The 23,981-nt window shown below is 34.8% G+C and overlaps 1 protein-coding gene and 1 pseudogene across 1 annotated transcript; one reads left to right on the top strand and one right to left on the bottom strand.

The window, feature by feature from the left end:
* The first annotated feature begins 665 nt into the window (after positions 1–665).
* Positions 666–6,052, top strand: LOC143545845 (putative terpene synthase 13; annotated as a pseudogene).
* Positions 6,053–6,149: 97 nt separating this feature from the next.
* Positions 6,150–7,718, bottom strand: LOC143545798 ((E)-nerolidol synthase TPS18VF-like). Its single transcript, XM_077037614.1, has 3 exons — positions 7,476–7,718; positions 6,786–7,065; positions 6,150–6,700 (listed from the first exon to the last, which is right to left on the bottom strand). Exons 1-3 carry the CDS (start codon positions 7,674–7,676, stop codon positions 6,291–6,293), a joined length of 891 nt encoding a protein of 296 aa, XP_076893729.1. The 5' UTR covers positions 7,677–7,718; the 3' UTR covers positions 6,150–6,290.
* Between the last annotated feature and the right edge of the window lie 16,263 nt (positions 7,719–23,981).

The following is a 23,981-nucleotide window of genomic DNA, read 5'->3' as shown; positions in this document are numbered from 1 at the left end:
TCCCAAGAAATACACATATTCAAATTATATACATACACACACCATAGTAAGCTCGAGGAAGAGGAAGAAATGGAATACTGGTGACACAGTATTAGCGGGCTCTTATAAATACTCATTAAAATTATTTCCATATATTCAACCCCTTGATACTTTGAATATAATGAGAACAAGGTTTAAAAATAAAAATCCACCATTCATTAAAATAACTTTGAAATTTCATTATTTCAAGATGCTACAACTTGACCCTAGATGACGGTCGAGCCTTGCATGGCCTCTAGTCGGTCCTACTGATCAAATTATTGCATGTGACAAGTAGTTAAATTATTTTTACCGATCACACTCCAGCAATATCATCTAAAAATGGTTTATCTTCGCGGGTCCTCTTCAATCAAAGTGCATTATGTGTTATACGTAGTATCGACCCAGACAAGGCGCACTCTAGCCATGACTTTGTCACAAAAAAACAAAGTATTTGTTACGTACTCGCATGTGTATTAGGTGGGGATATTTATCAGGTTCAGTAATTAAGTACTATCAATAAATGGTTAATAACGACTGGAAATCGTGTCACATTCTCCTTCATTCAAATAGTCCACGTGTTCCTTAAACCTTCTATTATAAGTACCATAACAATATTTCTGTTGCAAAACATCAACCAACTTTCAATGGCATCACAAAATATTTTGTCAGCAGTTACTTCATTTACTCACAAAAATGTTCCAAAACAACCTTGAATCATGCTCATCTTCATACTACACATGACATATGGAGCGTTACTACCTCAGATAGACTAAAATGGCATCCAAACGTCCCTTTTAAACGTAATCAATTCTTCTGCAAGTGCGTCAACAGACCGCTGTTGCAGGTACTTATTGTTAATCTCTTGTCAATCTATAACGAATAGCCGTAACATTTGAAGTTAACAACACTAATACCTAGCTACTATTAAGGAAACTTATAAATAATCAGGTATTTAAGACCATCGACCATAAAGCTGCTCCCGTGACTCCCCATTGCGCCCATCGCTATACTTCTTCGACTTAAGGTACCACCACACGGCTCTATAATCGTTTGCTGCAGGGCCTGCCCTTAAGTGGGTTGAGGAGTGCTACAGACCTATGCTCATTCTCCAGAGAGGCCCATAATTATTAAAAAAATCATATATATAATTTAATTAGTTTACAAAGTGACTCCTTGATGCAATAAAAAAGTTATGGGTTGGTGGTGTTTTTATTTATATAGAAAACTTTTCTTTGTGTTTTATATGGTATTTTTAGTAACTTTTTTATTATTATTACTTTTTTTTTGTCATTTTAGGCATTAGAAATGCAATCAAATTGGTAAAATTGTTTAATTATTTCTCACATAATAAAAAACGTGATTTCAGGGCCCTTTTTATGTTCGTCCCGAGCCCCAAAATTTTAATGGATTCTTAGAGACGGCCCTGTTTAGCAGTGCCGACTTTGATGGGGATGGGAAACGGTCTGGACCGATTACCCGGTAGGCCCGGAGTAATATATATATACATACACACACTTTTAATGTTTAAATTCAATTAATACCCAGTTATTTCATTAATTAAGCCCATTTTTAATAAAAAAAGAACTTTGCACTACCCAAATCATAACACAATAAGTACATTTTAAAATTTAATTGTTTAAAGCTAATTAAAAAAAACTTTTACTTAAGGCCCGAAATTCTTTTCGCTTTCAGCCCAAAAATTTTTAACACTCTCGAGAATTCTAGATGGCCTTGATTGTTTGTATTTTTATTGTACATTGAAATATATGATTAAATGAAAAAAATCGGATATTCAAAAAGAAAAAGAAAAAGAAAATAAAAGGCTTCAACTCTTTAACAAAAAAAAATTAAAAAAGACAACTTATTTCCGAACATTTTTATGGCTGATGCAAATTTCTGAATATCTATAGTAATCATGTGAGGCGTAGGTTTCATATTACCCATAGACAGAGATATTTTCCTAATATAAAGTATATTGTGTGCACAAATAAAACAAGGAAAAAATATCAATATAGAGATCTTTGTCCAACAATTTAATGAGCGTCCATAAAAAAATCATGCAAAACTAATAAGTTGAAAAAATCTAATGGGACGCGTGTCACAACTGGGCTACATTGGTAGCTAAGTCTAACGCTCTGTTCTTTAGTTTTTTTAAACTATGGAAAGAAAAGGAAAACTAAGGATAATTAAAAAGTAGGTGTTCTTAAGTTTTTTTAGGATGGAAAGGAAATGAGTCGGAGGAGTTAGAATGGATTAAATTGATGTTTTTCCCCAATAAATTATCCTCCCAAAAATGAAATGATTACTAAAGATAAGTTTTTCCCCAATAAGTTATCCATTCATTTCCTTCAATTTCCTTCCAACACAAGAACACACCTATTAAAAAGAATTTCCTTCCCTTCCCTTTCTTATCCTCCCCTTCCTTTCTTTTTCTTTCCTTGATTAAAAAACTCAAAAACAAGGCGTAAGTGTTGAAGATGAGGCGTTATCTAAGCCTTACCATTATTGTGAAGTTCCTTTTTTCAGAAAACATAAAAAAGGCGTATAGGACACCAATATTGCCCAAGGGCTGAAGGTGATACACTACCTTAGCCTTAGTATTATTGCAAAGTTCCTCCTTCACAAGAAACATAAAAACATGTGTCGGGCAAGAATATTGCCCAAGCACCAAATGTGAAACACCATGTCGGCCTACCATTTTTGCAAATTTACTTATCCCCAAGAAACATAAAAAGTTAGTAGGGAATCAACATTGCCTAAGTGTTGAAGGTGTGGCACCTCTAGAGCAATGACAAGCAAGGCATCTATAACATGTTTATCGATGCTTAGACACCTCTGGAGCTATGAGCCTATGGCAAGCAATGTGCAATGAGTCCAGAGGCGGACCTAAAGAGAAAGGAAGGGGGCTGTCGTCCACCTCAGAATTTTTTTTTTTAGTGTTATATATATCTGAAAATCTCGAGCTTCCCCTGCAAAATTTTCCAACCACGCCCCTTAAGCTTTTGAAAGCGTTGAGAAAAAGAAAAGACTAAGTTTTAGTTACCGGGAAATTTAAATGATTTAAAGCATTGACAAAAAGCTGGCATCAATGCACCATCAACTTTTAAAAATCACTATAAATGATTTTAATTATTTATTTATTATTTTCTTTTATTCTTTGTATATTTATTAAAACCTCTTCTGTTTGATTTATATTCTATGATTGACTGTTTAGTTTTATTATTATAATATATATGTATACATATTTTAAATTTATTATAATACAAAAACATAATATTAATTATCATATCATCTAAATAAAACTAAAATAACATTAAAAAAAGTCATTATTGAAAAAAGTTACCGACTTAATATTGTGAATTTGAAAAAACAAATTCTACTCAGAAACCCCATTTAAAGGTTCCATTTTTTTCACCGGTTGAAGGCTATGATGAAGACGATGAGGTCTTTTGATGTATTTTTAGGTTAGTTTGGAGATTTTTTCGTCTTTCTAATAGTTATATGTAAATTAGTTTGATTGTATTTTTTTAAATATGACCCAACCATAAACCGATCAAAAGAAATTATTATATAGTAATAGCCAAACGATCTATAGAAAATTTCCGCCCCACATGGAGAAATTTCTGGGGTCCACCAATACACCAACCTCTAGAATTTTATAATTGTTTATATAATTCTTTTTTCATTCTTATGTTTTAAACTATTTCCAAATATGCATTGCAGCGTACGCTAGAATACACTGATGTAAAGCATGGAAAATTGGTAGAAAGTGTTCGGGAATTGATCAGCAATGATACTAATGATGTCAAATTCGATGATCTGTTAACGGTCGATGCTCTTGAACGGCTAGGACTTGATTATCTCTATGAAGATGAGATCAATCAAATTCTTGAAAGGTGTTACCTTCAATTGATTAACAAAGATTTCCTTCAACAGGGATATCTCTACGAGGTCTCCCTATGTTTTCGAATCTTAAGGCAGAAAGGTTTTCGCGTCTCGGCAGATATTTTTGAGCAATTCAAGGGAAAGAATGATAAGTTTATTGATGATCTTAAATATGACATTAGAGGTTTAATGGAACTATATGAAGCTTCACATTTATTTATAGAGGGAGAAGACATACTCGACGAAGCTGCAACATTTAGCAGCCACATGCTGCAAAAAACACTCAATTTTCTTGATGACAAAGAAGCCCAAATGGTTAAATATACACTTGAAAATCCAAACCGAAGAAACTTCACGAGCTTCAGTTTACATAACTCCCCCAGAGACTTTGACGCCAAAATCTTGAAAGAATTAGCAGAGGTGGAAAGTAGGATGGTTCAGTCCATTCGCAGGACCGAAATAAATGAAATCTTAAGGTGCAATTCACAATTTTCTTTCTTTTAACTACATTACACTACTGGGATAGTCGGATGTATCCCTCTAATATATATATAACATATCATCCTGCTTTCACAATTCATCCTAGTATCCTACCAACACAAATGTCTTATAATTATTTCTTAGCACTTCCACTAACCAAATTTTCTACAACTTTATTACCTTGATTATATATAAACCGTTTATACTAAACATGTATGTTCGTGTGTATGTATGTGGTATGCACGTGTGTATGATTTCCTTTATCTTAATAATAATATTTGAATATATTGTGATGTGAAGGAATTAAATCATATGTATTTACTGATTACTCTACTTTTTTGTGTACGTAGGTGGTGGGATGACCTAGGGTTGGGGCAAGAATTAAATCTTGCAAGGAACCAACCTTTAAAGTGGTATATTGTGCCTATGGTTTCCTTATCAAATCCGACCTTGTCGCAGCAGAGAATCGATCTCACAAAAACCGTCTCGCTCATTTATATCATAGATGATATTTTTGATATCTATGGGAGCCTTAATGAACTTACTTTACTTACAGAAGCGGTCAACATGTACACAACAAACTATAGCATCATTTCATATTTTTTCATGTTTTACTTTCCAATTTTTTCGATCATTAATACATACATATATATATTTATGCAGGTGGGATATCGGCCCTGTAGAGCAACTTCCATACTATGTGAAGTCATCCTTCAAAGCTTTATATGACACCACAAATGAGATTGCACGCAGAGTTTATGACAAACATGGATTTAACCCCCTAAAATCCTTACGAAAGTCGGTATGATCTATTGTTCATTGTGAAATTCAGATTTAACTAAATTATTAACGAACACAAAGAGAAAGTCATTACGGATTTGAACCCACGCGCGCCACTTTTGTGGGGACAAACACCAAACTGCTTGCAAGTAATGTTTTTATTATCCAATATATTATTACTTCTACAACACTTTCCAAAACAATTTTGCAGTGGGTGACACTGTTTGATGCGTTTTTGGTGGAAGCAAAATGGTTTGCTTCTGGGCATATTCCAAAGTCGGAAGAATACTTGAAGAATGGGATGATCAGTTCGGGAGTACAAGTTTTCCTAGTTCACATGTTTTTTCTCCTTGGTGATGGCGTCATCAAAGAAAATGCGAACCTTAATGACAATGAGCATGACATTGTATCATCCGTTTCAAAAATGAATCTGAACAGGTTAATTTTTTATTTTTTTCTCATGTTAACAAATATAGTATAATTGATACTTGACGGGTTGGCTGAACTTATCCTATCCCTTATCTTTTCATGTTGCACTTTCGTTTCATACTAAGAGGCTACAAAACTTCTTAATTTAATGTATTTAGGAATCGGGTATGATTAAACTTTAAACGGAGGGGTACATTAGCCAATCCTTTTCACACAATAATTGCGATATGTAAATGACTCTATATGTACGATCTTTCTAGCAGCATGAAAATCAAGACGGCCACGATGGATCATATGTCAAGTGTCTCCTCATGTCAAGCAGATGATTTCAGACACGTGGAAGTGTTTAAACGAGGAATGCCTCTTCCCTAACCCTTTTTCAAAACATTTCTTGCAGGGTTCTGTAAACGAGGAATGCCTCTTCCCTAAGCAGATTATTATTATTTCAAAGCCATGATATGTTAGGTGGAAAAAAGGAAAAGAAAAATGCTAAAAGAATACCAAAAGGAGCATCACCATCAGCCCATATCTGTCCATAAAAGTGGTTACTAACGAAAATCTGTCAGTAATTGCTTTCGCAATTTTATTACGAGTAATCTCATTTGCAATACGCTATTCATAGAATTTACTGAGTGATCACTGACGACCTGCTTTAATCTAAAATTTTTGATGTAATTGCTTTCGTCAGAGATCTCTCAGTAATTTGCCTTCCGTGATACTTTTTTACCAGTTTTTTGTGAATTGCACCTTAAGATTTCATTTATTTCCGTCCTGCGAATGGACTTAACCATCCTACTTTCCACTTCCGCTAATTCTTTCAAGATTTTGGCGTCAGATTCTTTGGGGGAGTTAAGTAAACTGAAGCTCGTGAAGTTTCTTCGGTAGGGATTTTCAAGTGTATATCTAACCATTTTTGCTTCTTTGTCATCAAGAAAATTGAGTGATTTTTGTAGCATGTGGCTGCTAAATATTGCAGCTTCATCGAGTATGGTTTCACCTTCGACACATAAATGTGAAGCTTCATATAGTTCCATCAAACCTCTAATGTCAGATTTAAGATTATCCACAAACTTGTCATTCTTTCCCTTAAATTGCTCAAAAATATCTATGACAATGAAAAACTTATATTAGTGACTTATAAATGGAAGATGGTAAAAACAGAAATGTTGGGAGTAAGAGTTCTTAGAAACCTGCCGACACACGAAAACCTTTCTGCCTTAAGATTCGAAAACATAGGGAGACCTCATAGAGATTTCCATGTTGAAGGAAATCTTTGTTAATCAATTGAAGGTAACACCTTTCAAGAATTTGATTGATCTCATCTTCATAGAGATAATCAAGTCCTAGCTGTTCAAGAGCATCGACCATTAACAGATCATCGAATTTGACATCATTTGTATCATTGCTGATCAATTCCCGAACACTTTCTACCAATTTTGCATGCTTCACAACAGTGTCTTCGGGCATGCACTGCAATGTAGATTTGCAAAGAGTTAAATTTTAAAACATAATAACAGGAAACTTGAAAAAAATATGAAACGAAAAAGCTGATGCATATAAAACAAATATGAGTAAAATTAATTATAATAAGGTTAAATAAAAAACAAAAAAACAATTAAGAGGCCAAACATGTCGTGAAAGACACATTGAAGGCTAACAGGCCGTGAAGACACGTTTGATGGCTAAACATGTCGTCAAAGATGTGTTTATAAGGGATATTTCTGAAAACTTTTATTTATGGAGACAAAAATGTAATCTCTTTCCATTAATAGGACATTTAGGGAATTTTCCCGTCAAACAATGCCAAGGAGATGCGTGCTTTGGGTATGCAAATCGTTATAGATTTTCATGCGAATAAAAAAGACATTATAAGTGCGTACCTGCAGAGGTGGTCTGCTCATGCACTTGCATAGGGATTCATTACGCTTAGAACACCATTTGAGTCGATTTGAGGGAGTAACGGTCCACGTATGTGTATGACCATGTGCTAAAGTTGCATGAAAATGGCCAGGTTTTAAGAGCTGTGGAATAGTTTTGTGAGTAAATGAAGTAATTGCTGACAAAGTATTTTGAGCTGCCATTGAAGACAGGTATATAGAGATAGATAGATGTGTTAAATTAATTTCTTGTGACAACAATGTTGGTATTTATAATGAAGGTTTGAGGAAAAGATTATAATTTAAAGGAAAATTGGTTTTAACTATTATCTTTTGGTCATTGCCTGTCCCAACTAACGAATTGGTCACTGATGGTCCCAACTTTTAATGTATTTGTTCCTAACGGTCCGCCGCTAACAGAATCCTAACGCCGTTAGTTTCAGGTCGCCGGAAAAACGTTTTTGGCCGGGAAAGTCAATTTTTTTGCCGGAAAACACCACTTGAACACCACCACCGCCACCAATTGACTCACCGCCAACTAACCACCATCACTTAAGCACCATCAACTGATTCCGACGATGGTTCTAAGGTTCCGGCGACCTCAATAATTGGGGTTTTTACTAGAACTAGGTTACTAAAGGTACAATACAAAGTTAGCATGATGTTTGGGACAAAATTGTTGAGTTTTTGGGAAAAAAATGTGTTTTCCGGTAAAAAAACGTTTTTCCGGCGACATGAAACTAACGGCGTTAGAATTCTGTTAGTCGCGGACCGTTAGGAACAAATACGTTAAAAGTTGGGACCGTCAACAGCCAATTTGTTAGTTGGGACCGGCAGTGACCAAAAGACGATAGTTTGAACCAATAAAAACCAATTTTCCTAATTTAAATGAAGGAGCATGTGACTCGAATAGATGTTTGTTGAATGTTAGTTACTAAAATTGTTATATATTGTCACAATCACAACTAGGACCGACATACATGAATTTGAAATTTAAGGTGGAAGTTAATGCCCACCCTCAAAAGATATGCAAACCAGACTTGAAAAGATGTCATTTCATCGAAAAAACTAATCAAGTAGTCCGGTCCTGCTACAAATTAGTAATATTTCACCATCCCCTTAAAGATAAAATATCTTGTAGGCTGATCCTCTTTACATTTTTTTTAATTACTTTATACTGATTTAACTAAAAAAAAAATTATGCCTATTTTTAGAAAGTTTCTCATGTTATGATATATAACAAATTACAACTTAAAAGATATACGGAAATCAAGAAAAAACATACATTAAATGTAGTTTATAACAATAAAATAAAAAAAATTTTCTGATTTATAGGATTTCTCCTAAAGTCCCCTTACCGGGAATCCTAAGGAAAGAGGATCAGGTTGGTCCTTGCGAACAGCTTGATACACTACCTCTCTTCAAAAGAAATCAATAACAGTAGGATAGGTTTTCGACGTCAAAGAACTATAACTTTGTCTTCCATCAGTTTTGTCATTCAAAAAAAGGTAGTGGCATAGCTTGTTGCTCGCTTACCCACATCTCTATGGTAGTTGGATTATTTTGTTCAGTATATGAATATCAAATGGTTGGATTATTGATGCAGCGTACTAATAGTAAACGAAGGCTAATCACGTTGATTCTTTGAATACCCGTGATGATCTATCCCCAAACCCTCAAATTCTACCCCAAAAGGCAGGAATTTGAAAAGCCAATTCATTTTATTAAAATATTATCAATGATCAGTCACAAGGTAACTCAACATATTACTAAAGCATCCAAAATTGGTTTGTGCCAACAAAAATAGCCACAAGGTAACTCAGCGTATTACTAAAACATCCAAAATTGGTTTGGGCCAACAAAAATAGCCACAGACCAAACAACAACCCAAAAGAAAACCAAAAACTTGACAAAAACATAAAAGTGGCCTAAAAGTCTATTTGGAAGGCTTATTTCGGAAAAATAAATGGGATAACCCGCCTACGGCTGGTTACCACGACATGGCCCACGTTCCAACGGTCGTTTTGACTAGTAGCCCAAGTTATGCCTATTTTCGTGCAGCACCTCTGGAAGCGCGATGTTGAGCCTCTAGAAACATCATGGCCCGATATTCTACACTTGGGCTTACATCAATTATTTTCTTATAAAGAATTAAATTAAATTCGCTAATATCTAAAAAGAGTTCAGTTCCATATTTTATTTTTTTAGCAGCTAATGTCTTTTTTTTATTATTATTTTACTCAATGTCTTAAGTGAGATAAGTACCCATAACCTTTTGGTTCAATATTACATGATAAATTCTATTATTAAAAAAGTTTTTAAGTATGTTAACTATTAAAGTTTAGGTGGGTAAGTGGGTTCTTCTTCACCATTACGATTTGATTATTGTTTTTTATGATAGTGTATACTGTTTCGGTCTAAATTTTATTATCATGTTTTAACGTACTGTAACATGTGAGAACGAGCCATAATGCATATGCACGGTTCAAAGTTTTAATGTCTATTTTTATACGGTTTAATGAGTCTTAATACCTAAATTTATTTTCTTCAACATTTTCTCGTAATATTTAATATTTTACATATATCTTTTTTGTATATTATATTAAAAAATGAGGGAGGTGAGATTTTTGAAGATGAACGTGCGGTTTTCTTTATTTGATTTGGCATTTCATCTACTGCCACCTCATGAAAAAAAAATTGATGGTTTCCTAACTTTTTGTGTCTAGCATTCAAATTATTATTATTATTATTATTATTATTATTATTTTTTATATAATATAAAAGAGAAGTTTGGTGACGTAATATCATTATTGGTTCACTTGCTTGTACGATTGGTCAAGTTATATATTTATTTTTGTTTTTTAATTAAATTTCATAAGTAAACGGCTATTTATGTCAACTCGTCGCAACAACGCCTGGAAACAACACTCGGGTTTTATCAACTCTCTGCGCAACATTCGGGTTTTACCATCGCCTAGGCTTTACCGGTCATTTTGTTTTGGTTCTAATACCATAACAAAGGTAACCGAAACCGACTGAATTTGCGTCAACTCACTGCTGCGATGCCCAGGACCAACAACGTCCGGGTTTTACCAAGTCACTGCCGCAACGCTCGTGACCAACAACACTCGGGTTTTGCTCGAGTTTTACCGACCGGCGTCACCCGATTGGTCCACCTAAATTTTTATATTTTGTTTGTTTTGTTTTTTATTTTAGTTATCGTACAATAACTCACACAACCAAAATCAACCGAATTCGAGTCGACTTACCATCTTAAAGCTTTTAAATGACAACACTTGGGTTTTACTGACTTATCGCAGCGCAATGCACAAGGAAAAACACTAGATAAAATTGCAGGTTGCGTTCTTATAGTTTTTAGGTGGGAACCATTTGTGCCCCTTTGTTTTAAAAATGAATTGTTTGCGTCATTATGGTTGTAAGGCGGTATCACATTATGTCTCTTCGTTATCTTTCTGTTGAAAAATTCGTCAATTGAAAGGACAATTTCATATCTTAACCCTTATATACAAAATTCTACCCACTTCAACCCTTCTTTACACCGGGTTGCAATCTGCGTCCTTGTGCGTTGACTATGAGCCACTTCCGTTGTTCACTACAACCTTATCCTCCAAGCGACTACCTTCATCTCCGTCCTTTCTCAAAACCACCTTTGCCATCATCGTTACTCAAAACCACCTAGCGACTGACATACACCGCACCACCACACCCATCATGTCGTACACCATCGAGCGTACACCCTCAGCTTCATGACCCGTGTTGATTCCTGTTAAACCATTTTGTTTGTTTGTTTTTTATTTTAGTTATCGTACAATAACTCACACAACCAAAATCAACCGAATTCGAGTTGACGTACCATCTTAAAGCTTTGAAATGACAACACTTGGGTTTTACTGACCTATCGCAGAGCAATGCACAAGGAAAAACACTAGATAAAATTGCAGGTTGCGTTCTTATAGTTTTTAGGTGGGAACCATTTGTGACCCTTGGTTTTAAAAATGAATTGTTTGCGTCATTATGGTTGTAAGGCGGTATCACATTATGTCTCTTCGTTATCTTTCTGTTGAAAAATTCGTCAATTGAAAGGACAATTTCGTATCTTAACCCTTATATACAAAAGTCTACCCACTTCAACCCTTCTTTACACCGGGTTGCAATCTGCGTCCTTGTGCGTTGACTATGAGCCACTTCCGTTGTTCACTACAACCTTATCCTCCAAGCGACTACCTTCATCTCCGTCCTTTCTCAAAACCACCTTTGCCATCATCGTTACTCAAAACCACCTAGCGACTGACATACACCGCACCACCACACCCACCATGTCGTACACCATCGAGCGTACACCCTCAGCTTCATGACCCGTGTTGATTCCTGTTAAACCATGGCTAGTGAGCTCGTTACTGTAACTCTCCAAGCAATGGGAGATTCCAAATTCTTTGTCCTAATCCAATGTATGTCATTTTATTTTACATTTGTATATATTGTTTCGTCAACAAATAATGATAATATGTTTAATGTTTAAAGGTTGTAGGTTGTCGTTTGAAAAGGAAACCTAGAAGTGGTGGAGGCACAATCCACCAAGGTGTTGGTAAGAGGTTGATTGTGATTCGTGTAACACAGAGGTGAAAAGGCTTCGAAAGAAATAAAGAACATAAGAAAAACGAAAGATAACAGGAAAAAGATGGAAGGTGATAGGGGAGAGACGCACGTGGATCACAAAAAATGGTATCGACTCCTAAAAAGAATGGAATATTGTTATAGACTACCATCAAAAAATGGGCCAACCTATTTGCGTAAGTGTATATTTAATTGATAGAGAAAATGAATGGATATCGGTGAACATAGTAGATATATTAGCGTTGATGTGACTATTACATGACTATGACTATGGGTCCGTGTATGTTATCGATTGTGATATTGACGACACGATTTCTCTAGGTTTTTAAACATTTATTTTGTCATGTGATATGCTCAAAACAGTCAATTAAATATTAACTAAATTAAACAAGTAATAAAAACTAGACCTAAGACTCAACTAAACAAAACAACGGCAAGTGAACCGGTCAATTGTACTAAAGCTAAGTAAGTCCGGGATATCGAACCCATGGGACTCTATAAATTACGTAAATTAACTAATTAGACTCGACTTACGACACGACTATTTATTATTAATGTTTTAAGGGGGTTTTTAAACTAATATTAAACTAAGAAATTAAATAAACAAGTAAACTAGAAACAAACAATTAAACACAAGATCAAAACCAATAAGAGAAGGAATCTACCTAGGTAAGAATCCCATGCATCAACAATCATCAAGCAATGAACAAATAACATGGTTATGGAAACCGATTTCTAAACATATTCATCTAACAAACCCTAAGGACCCTTGACCGGATCAAACGAAATCCCAAAGAACAATTATTAGATTATTAAGCAATAAGTATTATTGATTTCCTTACAATCATCAATTAGGGTTAATTAATAGTATCTAAAACAAACAATCTCACGAAACACTAAACCCTAGATAACTTGATAAACTTATCATGACATCATGAACAAGGATCAACACAATAAGCAAGAATATTGTCACTAATCTATCCTAGCATGCGATTGACCAAGACACATGAACAACTCCTCACCTTACAGCTATTGAAATTTAGTAGAACATTCAAAACCTTAACCAACTATCAACAAGGTTCTATGATCTAATGGGCCCATTCAATCACAATAATCAAAACACCAAGTAATGATTAAACATAAACCTTAAATCTAAAGAACAAAATCAAGAGATAAAAGATATATGTGAAGCAATAGTTAACAATCAATCAAGATAACAAATACTCATACGCATCATGAAAACAAAACCAAGTATTTTACTATTAATAAAACGAAACCATAATCAAAACATTAGTACAAAGCAAGAATCAAGCGTCAAGCATGTTCATCAAACCTAGGTAGACATGAAGTCTAGCCTAGAATCATTATTAAAAACAATCCTAAACAAGTAATAAAAACAAAGTGGAAAGACATGATAAAAACAACGAACAAGGAACGAAAGTTAGAGCGATAAAACCCTTTGCAATTGATCCTTGAACACCCGTATGAAAGAACTCTCGATCCTCCTTGATTCATAGCTTCAAAACACCTTCACAACCTTAGTTCTCCTCTAAAAATCGGCTACCACTTCTTCCTCTTCATTTAGGTTTATAATGAGATGCTTATATAGAACAAGTTGGGCTTGGACTTGCACAAAACGGTTGGTCAGAGAGGCTAGGCGCCGCGCGACCCCCTTGGTCCTTGGGCTCCGCGCGGCGCGGCGTGCTATAGAATGGCTCCACCGAATTTTCTTGTTATTTGTTGCTTAAATAAGTTAGATCTCATCCTTTGGTTCCAAGCAACGATAGAACCTTCTAAACCTTCTTTCCCTTGATCACTAAGCCACCATCTACATGAAAATAAATCAAAACTCGTAAATGAAGTAATCATGTAACTAATAATGAGCAAAACGAGCATAAACTTCGCATGAAAAGATTGAAAGAATTAAGTTTAACATACAAGACACCAAAAGAGTTAAAACACGATAAATATATAAAATACTTGACTCAAGACGTTAAATAATAAAAGATAAACCAAACACGAACTAAAACGAAACCGAAACATTAAATAAACACAACTTTACAAGGGATTCGAGATGTATAACTAGATGTATATCATCATGTTATCCCTAGGTGTGACAAAATTTTCGGGTCTGGTCAAGACCACATATATTTCTAATATTCATCCAAAATAATCCCAATACACTCCACTCCCTCCATAGTCGGTCTCTAATGTTGTGGCAGTAAGTCAACACGAATTTGACAGAAGTAAAAAAACAGTTCAGTAAAACCCAAATGTTTGTAAAAACCGAGCATTGTCAGTCTGAAGTGTTGCAGCGGAGTGGAGAAAAATAATTGTTTATACATACATACACTCTATTCCCTCTGTGCATACACTAGTGAAGATGGCTGCCTCATCATCACTGTTAAGGCTTCCCAATTTTCGGAAGTTGGTCGCCATAAGACAAATTTTGCCGCCGCCACCTCCACCGACCGCCACCACTACATTACCATAGCCGCTTCTCAACATATTTATTTCTATCCCCAATTCTGTACGGTACTCCCTTGTCCCCTTCAATAACCTAATATAACCAATCCATATATAGTTGGTTTTTGGATGCCTCATATGTGACTAGTTTTCTTTTATTAGTTAATGATTAATTGATTATTAGACATTCGAAACTGAAATTGTTGTGCTACACGGTTCATTATTTTCTTATAAATTATTTTAAATTGGTCTTTTGGCTCAGTTTAGATTTTTTGCTTTTTTGCTTGATACCAAACTAAAACCGAATCGAAAAACCAGTTTTTTTTTTATTTCAAAACCAACCGTCGGTTTTTTATTCGGTTACTTTGGTTTCGTGGATTCCGTTACAAGAAAATTTCGTTATTGATACAAAACATAACGTATTAGTTTTACTCGTTAGGTTAAAATATTCACATAACCAATCCATATATTATTTCTTATATTAAATAACGAGGGGAATAACCTTTTTTAAGATGAACGTGCGGTTTTCTTTATTTGATCTGGCCTTTTATCTACTACCCACCTCATGAAAAAAGGATGATGGTTTCCTAACTTTTTTGTGTTTAGCATCAAATTAGAATCTAGATAAATTTGCAGGTTGCATTCATGTAGTTTTTAGGTGGGAACCATTTGCGCCCCTTTGTTTTAACAATGAATTGTTTGCGTCGTTGTGGTTGTCAGGCGGTATCACATTGCCTCTCTTCGCCATATTTCCGTTTAATAATTCAACTGAAGGGACAGTTTCGTACTTTAACCCCTATTTACAAAATCATACCCACTTCAACCCTTCTTTACACCGGGTAGCAATATGTGTCCTTGTGCGTTAACTATGAGTCACAACCGCCGTATCGTCCAAGCGACAACCATCTTCATCTCCGTCCTTTCTCAAAACCACCTTGGTCATCCCTGTTACTCAAAATCACCTAGCGACTGACATACACCACACCACCACACCCACCATGTCGCTGTTGACCACCACTACCACACCCACGTGCCATCATCGTACACCATCGAACGTACACCTCACCTTCATGACCCGTGTTAATTCCTGTTAAACCATGACTAGTGTGCTCGTTACTGTAACTCTCCAAGCAATGGGAGATTTCAAATTCTTTGTTTCTAGTCCAATGTATGCAATTTTATTTTACATTTGTATATATTGTTTCATCAACAAATAATGATAATATGTTTAATGTTTAAAGGTTGTATGTTGCCGTTTGAAAAGAAAACCTAGAAGTGGTGGAGGCATAATACACCAAGGTGTTGGTAAGAGATCGATCGTATTTGTGTAACACGGAGGTGAAAAGGATTCGAAAGAAATAACGGACAGAAGAAAAACGAAAGATAATAGGAAAAAGATGGAATGTGATAGGAGAGAGACGCATGCGGATCACAGAAAATGGTATCGACTCCAAAAGAGAATGGAATATTTTTATAGACTACCATGCGACAATGGGCCAACCTCTTTGCATATGTGTGTATTTATTTGATAGAGAAATGAATGGAAAATACTAACATAAAAGTAACACTATGAGTGAAGATATGGGTGTGCGTGATGTGGTTCGGTGAGGTTTTTAAATAAAACTGAACCGAAAACCAAACATTCGGTTTTATGATTTTTTAAAACCATTCGGTTTCGGTTTTTGGTTCGTTTTTGGATTCGATTTTTTCGATTTTGCTATTCGAGTCAAAACTTTTTGGGTAAAAAAAAAATTTGACTCAAATATTGAAACTGGGCATGATATTTTTTTCTTTAAACTAATATATAATATTGAATATTTGGACTTGAAATATTAAAAACTAATAAAAAGATACATTTAAAATAAAAATTCAAAAATCAAAACAAAAAATACGGTATTATTAGTTATTAACCATATGTAGAAACAAAATATATTTGTTACTAGCTTTTATCCCCATATTACGGGGGTTGTTTTACATTATTTGTTTATAATATTTAATATTTTTTGGAATTTAATTTTATTTAGGAAAATTGGTTTTTATTGGTTTTAACTATTGGCTTTTGTAATTGCCGGTACCAACTATAGAATTGGTCACTGATGATTCCAACTTTTAATGTATTTGTTCCTGACTTTTAATATATTTGTTCCTAACGGTCCGCGACTAACATAATCCTAACGCCGTTAGTTTCAGGTCGCCGGAAAAATGTTTTTGGCCGGGAAAGTAATTTTTTTTGCCGGAAAACACCACCTGAACACCGCCACCACCACTAATTGACTCGCCGCCAACCAACCACCATCACTTAAGCCACATCAACTGATTCCGACGATGGTTCTAGGGTTCCGGCGACCTCAATAATTAGGGCTTTTGCTAGGAAAAGGTTCCTAAAGATACGATACAAAGTTACCATGATGTTTGGGACAAAATTGTTGAGTTTACGGGAAAAAAATGTGTGTTTTCCAGCAAACAAACGTTTTTCCGGCGACCTAAAACTAACGACATTAGAATTCTGTTAGTCGCGGGCCGTTAGGAACAAATACGTTAAAAGTTGGGACCGTCAGCAGCCAATTCGTTAGTTGGGACTGACAGTGACTAAAAGACGATAGTTGGGACCAATAAAATCCAGTTTTCCTTTTATTTATTGTACAAATGTTAATAATATACTTAGTATTTGATTATGAAAGTGTTTCGCATATAAACAAGATGTTATAACCCGGTTTAAAAACTATTTGGGTTTGGTGAGACCCATGACCCGCTTATAAAATTTTATTTTTAAAATTGTTTTTTAATTATAACTAATATATATATATATATATATATATATATATATATATATATAAAGAAATCATATATTAATTTTTAGTATATCCCTATTTTGTAGGATTTTCATATCAAATATTTGGTGAGATTAATTTTTAATTTAATGAGATGTTATAACCCGTTTAAGGAATATATGGGTTTGGTAAGACTCATACTCGTGAATTTGGGTCAAATACATGAGAAACCCCAATTTACAAATAATGCAATCTGGTGGCTTAAGAGAATGTAGGGAGCAAACACAGAGTTTTTAAAGGTTTCGTTTATATATATTATAGATAGATTAACCATATGTTATAACTAAACAAATAGTAATCGGTAGATTTTGTTTTAATGGTTATTGTTAAGATATTATGGTTATTTTGAATTTTTTTGTTATTTCGGTGCGGTTTGGTTTATTCGGTTCTTAACAATATACAAAACCGAACCAACACCAGTATTTCGGTTTTTGCTAAAGTTCAAAACCAAACCACCGGTTTCTAACTCGTTTTTGGTTTTTTCGGTTCAGTTTATTTGGGTTTTCGTTTTTCGATTCGGTTTTTTCAGTTTTATGCACACCCCTAGTGAACATAGTAGATATATTAGGGTTGATGTGACTATCACATGACTATGACTATGACTATGAGTCCGTGTATGTAATCAGTTGTTATATTGACGGCTCGATTTCTGTAGGTTTTATAACATTTATTTTGTCATGTTATCCCAAGCTGTGACAGAATTTTCGGGTATGCTCAAGACCTCATATATCCCTAATATTTATCCGGAATAATCCCAATACACTCCACTCCCTCCGTTGTCGGTCTCGGGTGTTGTGGCTGGGAGCCAACACGAAGTAAAATTAGTTCAGTAAAAACCGAGCGTTGTCGGTATAGTGTATTGTGGCGGAGTCGAGACAAATAATTGTTTAGATAGATATATAGATACACCCGAATAATCCTGTATATACAGTACACTCTACTCCCTCCGTCGTGAAGATGGCTGCTTCATCATCACTGTTAAGGCTTCTCAAATTCCGGAGGTTGGTCACCACCACCACCGGCAACCGCCACAGCTACAGTAGCATAGCCGCTTCTCAACTTATTATTTCCACGCCCAATTCTGTACGGTACTCCCTTATCCCCTTCAATAACCTAATATTATAACCAATCCATATATATATACTTGGTTTTTGGATGTCTCAAACTCAAAAACAATTATATGAATTTGATTATGGGACTAGTTTTCTTTTATTAGTTATTGATTAATTGATTATTACACATTTCATTATTTTTCTTATAAATTACTTAAAGTTGGGCTTTCGGCTCGGTTTAGATTTTTTGCTTGATAACTAAACTGAAACCGAACCGAATCGAAAACTGTTGTCTTTTAAAAACTCGCCCGTCACCATCGCAGGGGTATTTTGGTAATTTTCTATCGACACGGGCTGTTCGGGTTGATTTGCACAAACTAACTCAGGAGTAGAAATTTGTATTGGGTTACCTGGATTCGAGGGCGGAATGGTAAATTCACCTCGGGTGCACATCTCAACATGTGGTGCCACGTCATTCACATGGGTAACGGGAACAAAATGCCCGTGTTGAAAAACAATGCCACGGAGGATTGAGTTGGTGGGCCCCACGCGGGCCGAGAGGAGGTAGCCATTGTCAAAGATGCCATCTATTACACATGTGACAACCTGGCCCACCATGTTGGGGTCCACCTTAGTAAGGCTGTTGTTAGCGGGAAAGATAGCGGCTGCTGGTGGCGGTGGTGGTGCAGCCATGGCTAGTGGTGGTTGAGTGTGTTGTTTTACGTTTCTTGGCGCACTCTCGTCTTTGCGTGAACTCCTTCATCGTCTTCAATCAACAACCCAAAAACACAACTTTAATCAACAACAACCCAACTACCCAAAGAACCCTAAAAAGTTGCAGGTTTTCCAATATCATGGATTACAACCATTAATCATCAAACAACCATCATGTAATCTTTCTTAATCACCTTCACCATGCTCACCCTATCCGTCACACCCACCACCCACCGGAGAATCCTCCACTACCCATTTTTTCCGGCAAACTCAACCACACCACCGCCACCGATTTCTGACAACCCATTTTTTCGCGAAACCCCAAGTCAACAAAACCCATATCAACCACCACCGCCGTCGCCCGAAAGTTTCGACGACCCACCTAATGGCTCCGGCGCCGACTAAAAATTCCGGGACGAAAAAGTCTGGGTACAGTCACCTCCATGGCTCAGATTTGTAATATGAAGATCAGACAAATATTTATATCATCATCGCCATCTCCAATCATCTTTTTCATCATCATCATCATAACATTTGCATTCACAAACAAACACACACTCACACACATATATGTAAGTACACAAAGAGAGAGGGGGGGGGGGAGATTGAGAACAAGATGGGTGGGGTTGTTATTATTATTATTATTATTTATAACATTTGCATTCACAAACAAACACACAGTCACACATATATGTCTTTTCTATCATTTACGTTCCCCATTAATGAAAATGAAAATGAAAACCCAATTCAAGATTTTAAGATTTGAAAGAAACCCAGTTGTAAATCTAAGTGGTAATTTTGTGTAAAAATCAAGATTCAAGAATAATAATAAAACAAGAATCTTGGTATTGAATACTTGATTGCTTGATGGAGGTGCACTGTGGATGTGAGATGGAGATGAACAAGAGAGAGAGAGAGATGAAGGTAATGAGTGTATGATGCAGACTTGAAATTATTATTATTATTATTATTATTATTATTATTATTATTATTATTGTATAAGAGATGATTACCAACTGACGGTAGGAGTCAAAAAAACCCGCCCGAGAAATCCAATGGTACAACATGTGCAAATTCTTTTTTCAGTGGTTAATCCATCTCACGACTATATTTTCTAGGGAGGCTAATTGGAATTTTCTCTTTAAAAAAAGAATCCCTTAATTATTAAAGGTCAATAATTAAGGGATTCTTTTTTTAAAGAGAATCCCTCGTTATATGGAATTTTCTCGACCATATAATGCCTCATCTTTAAATTTTTTTACCAACGGTCCAACCTTTCAACTATTTTGGTCTCAATGGTCCTCCGTTAAAAAACACTTAACGTCGTTAAGTTTTTTACCAGTTTCAAACCGATGTTTTAGGGTTTTTGATAGGAATAAGTATACGAGTCGACTGATGTAAATTTTATCTCAGCATGGTGATCCAAACGACGAAACAATGTTTCAATTAGGGTGTTTGGATTTCTATTTAACAAAAATAAGTAATTTGAATCACCGTTTCGAGATAAGATTTACATCAGTCACTTATATCTTTCTTCCTATAAAACCCCTAAAACATCAGCTTGAAACTCATAAAAAAAACTTAACGATGTTAAGTGTTTTTTAACGGTGGACCATTGAGACAAAAATAGTTGGACCGTTGGTAATGCTTTTTAAAGTTGAGATTATTATCGACTAATACACCAAATGTGAGATTATTTATATCTAATGAGTAAAATTTGTCGTTAAAAAATGGGTTATAAAATAGTCATTTTTCCTTCTAATATTCTAATATCACATCTCATTCATCTCAACTATTCATGAGTCACATTTAGTTATAAAATAGTTAGGAAAGTAAAAGCTAAATATTGACTGAAGATCAAACAAATAGAAATATGAAAGTTAAAAAATATAAAATAGGCAAGAACAATCTTTTTCTAGGGTTGGTTTGTTTTTTCGATATCCAGTTTTTTTTCCCTATGGACACTATATGTTGCATTATACATGATAACTAACAGACGTGATCTAAAATGTAAATATTGGATGACGATGGGAATACTTGTTATAAAACAACAAATGTTGCATATAAAGAGATTTTATAAAATTTATCATTTTCAAATTCTAAATTGTTTGTTCTATATAGTATTCATTTCTCTCTTATCTTCAATTTTGTTCCTTTATTTCAAATAACAGACTTATTTATTTTTATAATTTGACAAATCCCAAGAAATACACATATTCAAATTATATACATACACACACCATAGTAAGCTCGAGGAAGAGGAAGAAATGGAATACTGGTGACACAGTATTAGCGGGCTCTTATAAATACTCATTAAAATTATTTCCATATATTCAACCCCTTGATACTTTGAATATAATGAGAACAAGGTTTAAAAATAAAAATCCACCATTCATTAAAATAACTTTGAAATTTCATTATTTCAAGATGCTACAACTTGACCCTAGATGACGGTCGAGCCTTGCATGGCCTCTAGTCGGTCCTACTGATCAAATTATTGCATGTGACAAGTAGTTAAATTATTTTTACCGATCACACTCCAGCAATATCATCTAAAAATGGTTTATCTTCGCGGGTCCTCTTCAATCAAAGTGCATTATGTGTTATACGTAGTATCGACCCAGACAAGGCGCACTCTAGCCATGACTTTGTCACAAAAAAACAAAGTATTTGTTACGTACTCGCATGTGTATTAGGTGGGGATATTTATCAGGTTCAGTAATTAAGTACTATCAATAAATGGTTAATAACGACTGGAAATCGTGTCACATTCTCCTTCATTCAAATAGTCCACGTGTTCCTTAAACCTTCTATTATAAGTACCATAACAATATTTCTGTTGCAAAACATCAACCAACTTTCAATGGCATCACAAAATATTTTGTCAGCAGTTACTTCATTTACTCACAAAAATGTTCCAAAACAACCTTGAATCATGCTCATCTTCATACTACACATGACATATGGAGCGTTACTACCTCAGATAGACTAAAATGGCATCCAAACGTCCCTTTTAAACGTAATCAATTCTTCTGCAAGTGCGTCAACAGACCGCTGTTGCAGGTACTTATTGTTAATCTCTTGTCAATCTATAACGAATAGCCGTAACATTTGAAGTTAACAACACTAATACCTAGCTACTATTAAGGAAACTTATAAATAATCAGGTATTTAAGACCATCGACCATAAAGCTGCTCCCGTGACTCCCCATTGCGCCCATCGCTATACTTCTTCGACTTAAGGTACCACCACACGGCTCTATAATCGTTTGCTGCAGGGCCTGCCCTTAAGTGGGTTGAGGAGTGCTACAGACCTATGCTCATTCTCCAGAGAGGCCCATAATTATTAAAAAAATCATATATATAATTTAATTAGTTTACAAAGTGACTCCTTGATGCAATAAAAAAGTTATGGGTTGGTGGTGTTTTTATTTATATAGAAAACTTTTCTTTGTGTTTTATATGGTATTTTTAGTAACTTTTTTATTATTATTACTTTTTTTTTGTCATTTTAGGCATTAGAAATGCAATCAAATTGGTAAAATTGTTTAATTATTTCTCACATAATAAAAAACGTGATTTCAGGGCCCTTTTTATGTTCGTCCCGAGCCCCAAAATTTTAATGGATTCTTAGAGACGGCCCTGTTTAGCAGTGCCGACTTTGATGGGGATGGGAAACGGTCTGGACCGATTACCCGGTAGGCCCGGAGTAATATATATATACATACACACACTTTTAATGTTTAAATTCAATTAATACCCAGTTATTTCATTAATTAAGCCCATTTTTAATAAAAAAAGAACTTTGCACTACCCAAATCATAACACAATAAGTACATTTTAAAATTTAATTGTTTAAAGCTAATTAAAAAAAACTTTTACTTAAGGCCCGAAATTCTTTTCGCTTTCAGCCCAAAAATTTTTAACATTCTCGAGAATTCGAGATGGCCTTGATTGTTTGTATTTTTATTGTACATTGAAATATATGATTAAATGAAAAAAATCGGATATTCAAAAAGAAAAAGAAAAAGAAAATAAAAGGCTTCAACTCTTTAACAAAAAAAAATTAAAAAAGACAACTTATTTCCGAACATTTTTATGGCTGATGCAAATTTCTGAATATCTGTAGTAATCAATGTGAAGCGTAGGTTTCATATTACCCATAGACAGAGATATTTTCCTAATATAAAGTATATTGTGTGCACAAATAAAACAAGGAAAAAATATCAATATAGAGATCTTTGTCCAACAATTTAATGAGCGTCCATAAAAAAATCATGAAAAACTAATAAGTTGAAAAAATCTAATGGGACGCGTGTCACAACTGGGCTACATTGGTAGCTAAGTCTAACGCTCTGTTCTTTAGTTTTTTTAAACTATGGAAAGAAAAGGAAAACTAAGGATAATTAAAAAGTAGGTGTTCTTAAGTTTTTTTAGGATGGAAAGGAAATGAGTCGGAGGAGTTAGAATGGATTAAATTGATGTTTTTCCCCAATAAATTATCCTCCCAAAAATGAAATGATTACTAAAGATAAGTTTTTCCCCAATAAGTTATCCATTCATTTCCTTAAATTTCCTTCCAACACAAGAACACACCTATTAAAAAGAATTTCCTTCCATTCCCTTTCTTATCCTCCCCTTCCTTTCTTTTTCTTTCCTTGATTAAAAAACTCAAAAACAAGGCGTAAGTGTTGAAGATGAGGCGTTATCTAAGCCTTACCATTATTGTGAAGTTCCTTTTTTCAGAAAACATAAAAAAGGCGTATAGGACACCAATATTGCCCAAGGGCTGAAGGTGATACACTACCTTA

This window comes from Bidens hawaiensis, unplaced genomic scaffold (genome assembly GCF_021521415.1).
Source record: "Bidens hawaiensis isolate Kalapana, Puna unplaced genomic scaffold, B.hawaiensis_p1.1 tig00014039_1, whole genome shotgun sequence".
In the NCBI taxonomy this organism is placed as follows: domain Eukaryota; kingdom Viridiplantae; phylum Streptophyta; class Magnoliopsida; order Asterales; family Asteraceae; genus Bidens; species Bidens hawaiensis.
This window is presented reverse-complemented; position numbering and strand designations above follow the sequence as displayed.

Bases quoted from the DNA above. Each gene is read 5' to 3' on its own strand.
- LOC143545798 (XM_077037614.1), bottom strand. From the start codon at position 7,676: ATGGCAGCTCAAAATACTTTGTCAGCAATTACTTCATTTACTCACAAA. The intron at 7,066-7,475 runs GTACGCACTTAT...TCTACATTGCAG, and splicing joins TGAGCAGACCACCTCTGCAG to TGCATGCCCGAAGACACTGT. The intron at 6,701-6,785 runs GTTTCTAAGAAC...TCATTGTCATAG, and splicing joins AGGTTTTCGTGTGTCGGCAG to ATATTTTTGAGCAATTTAAG.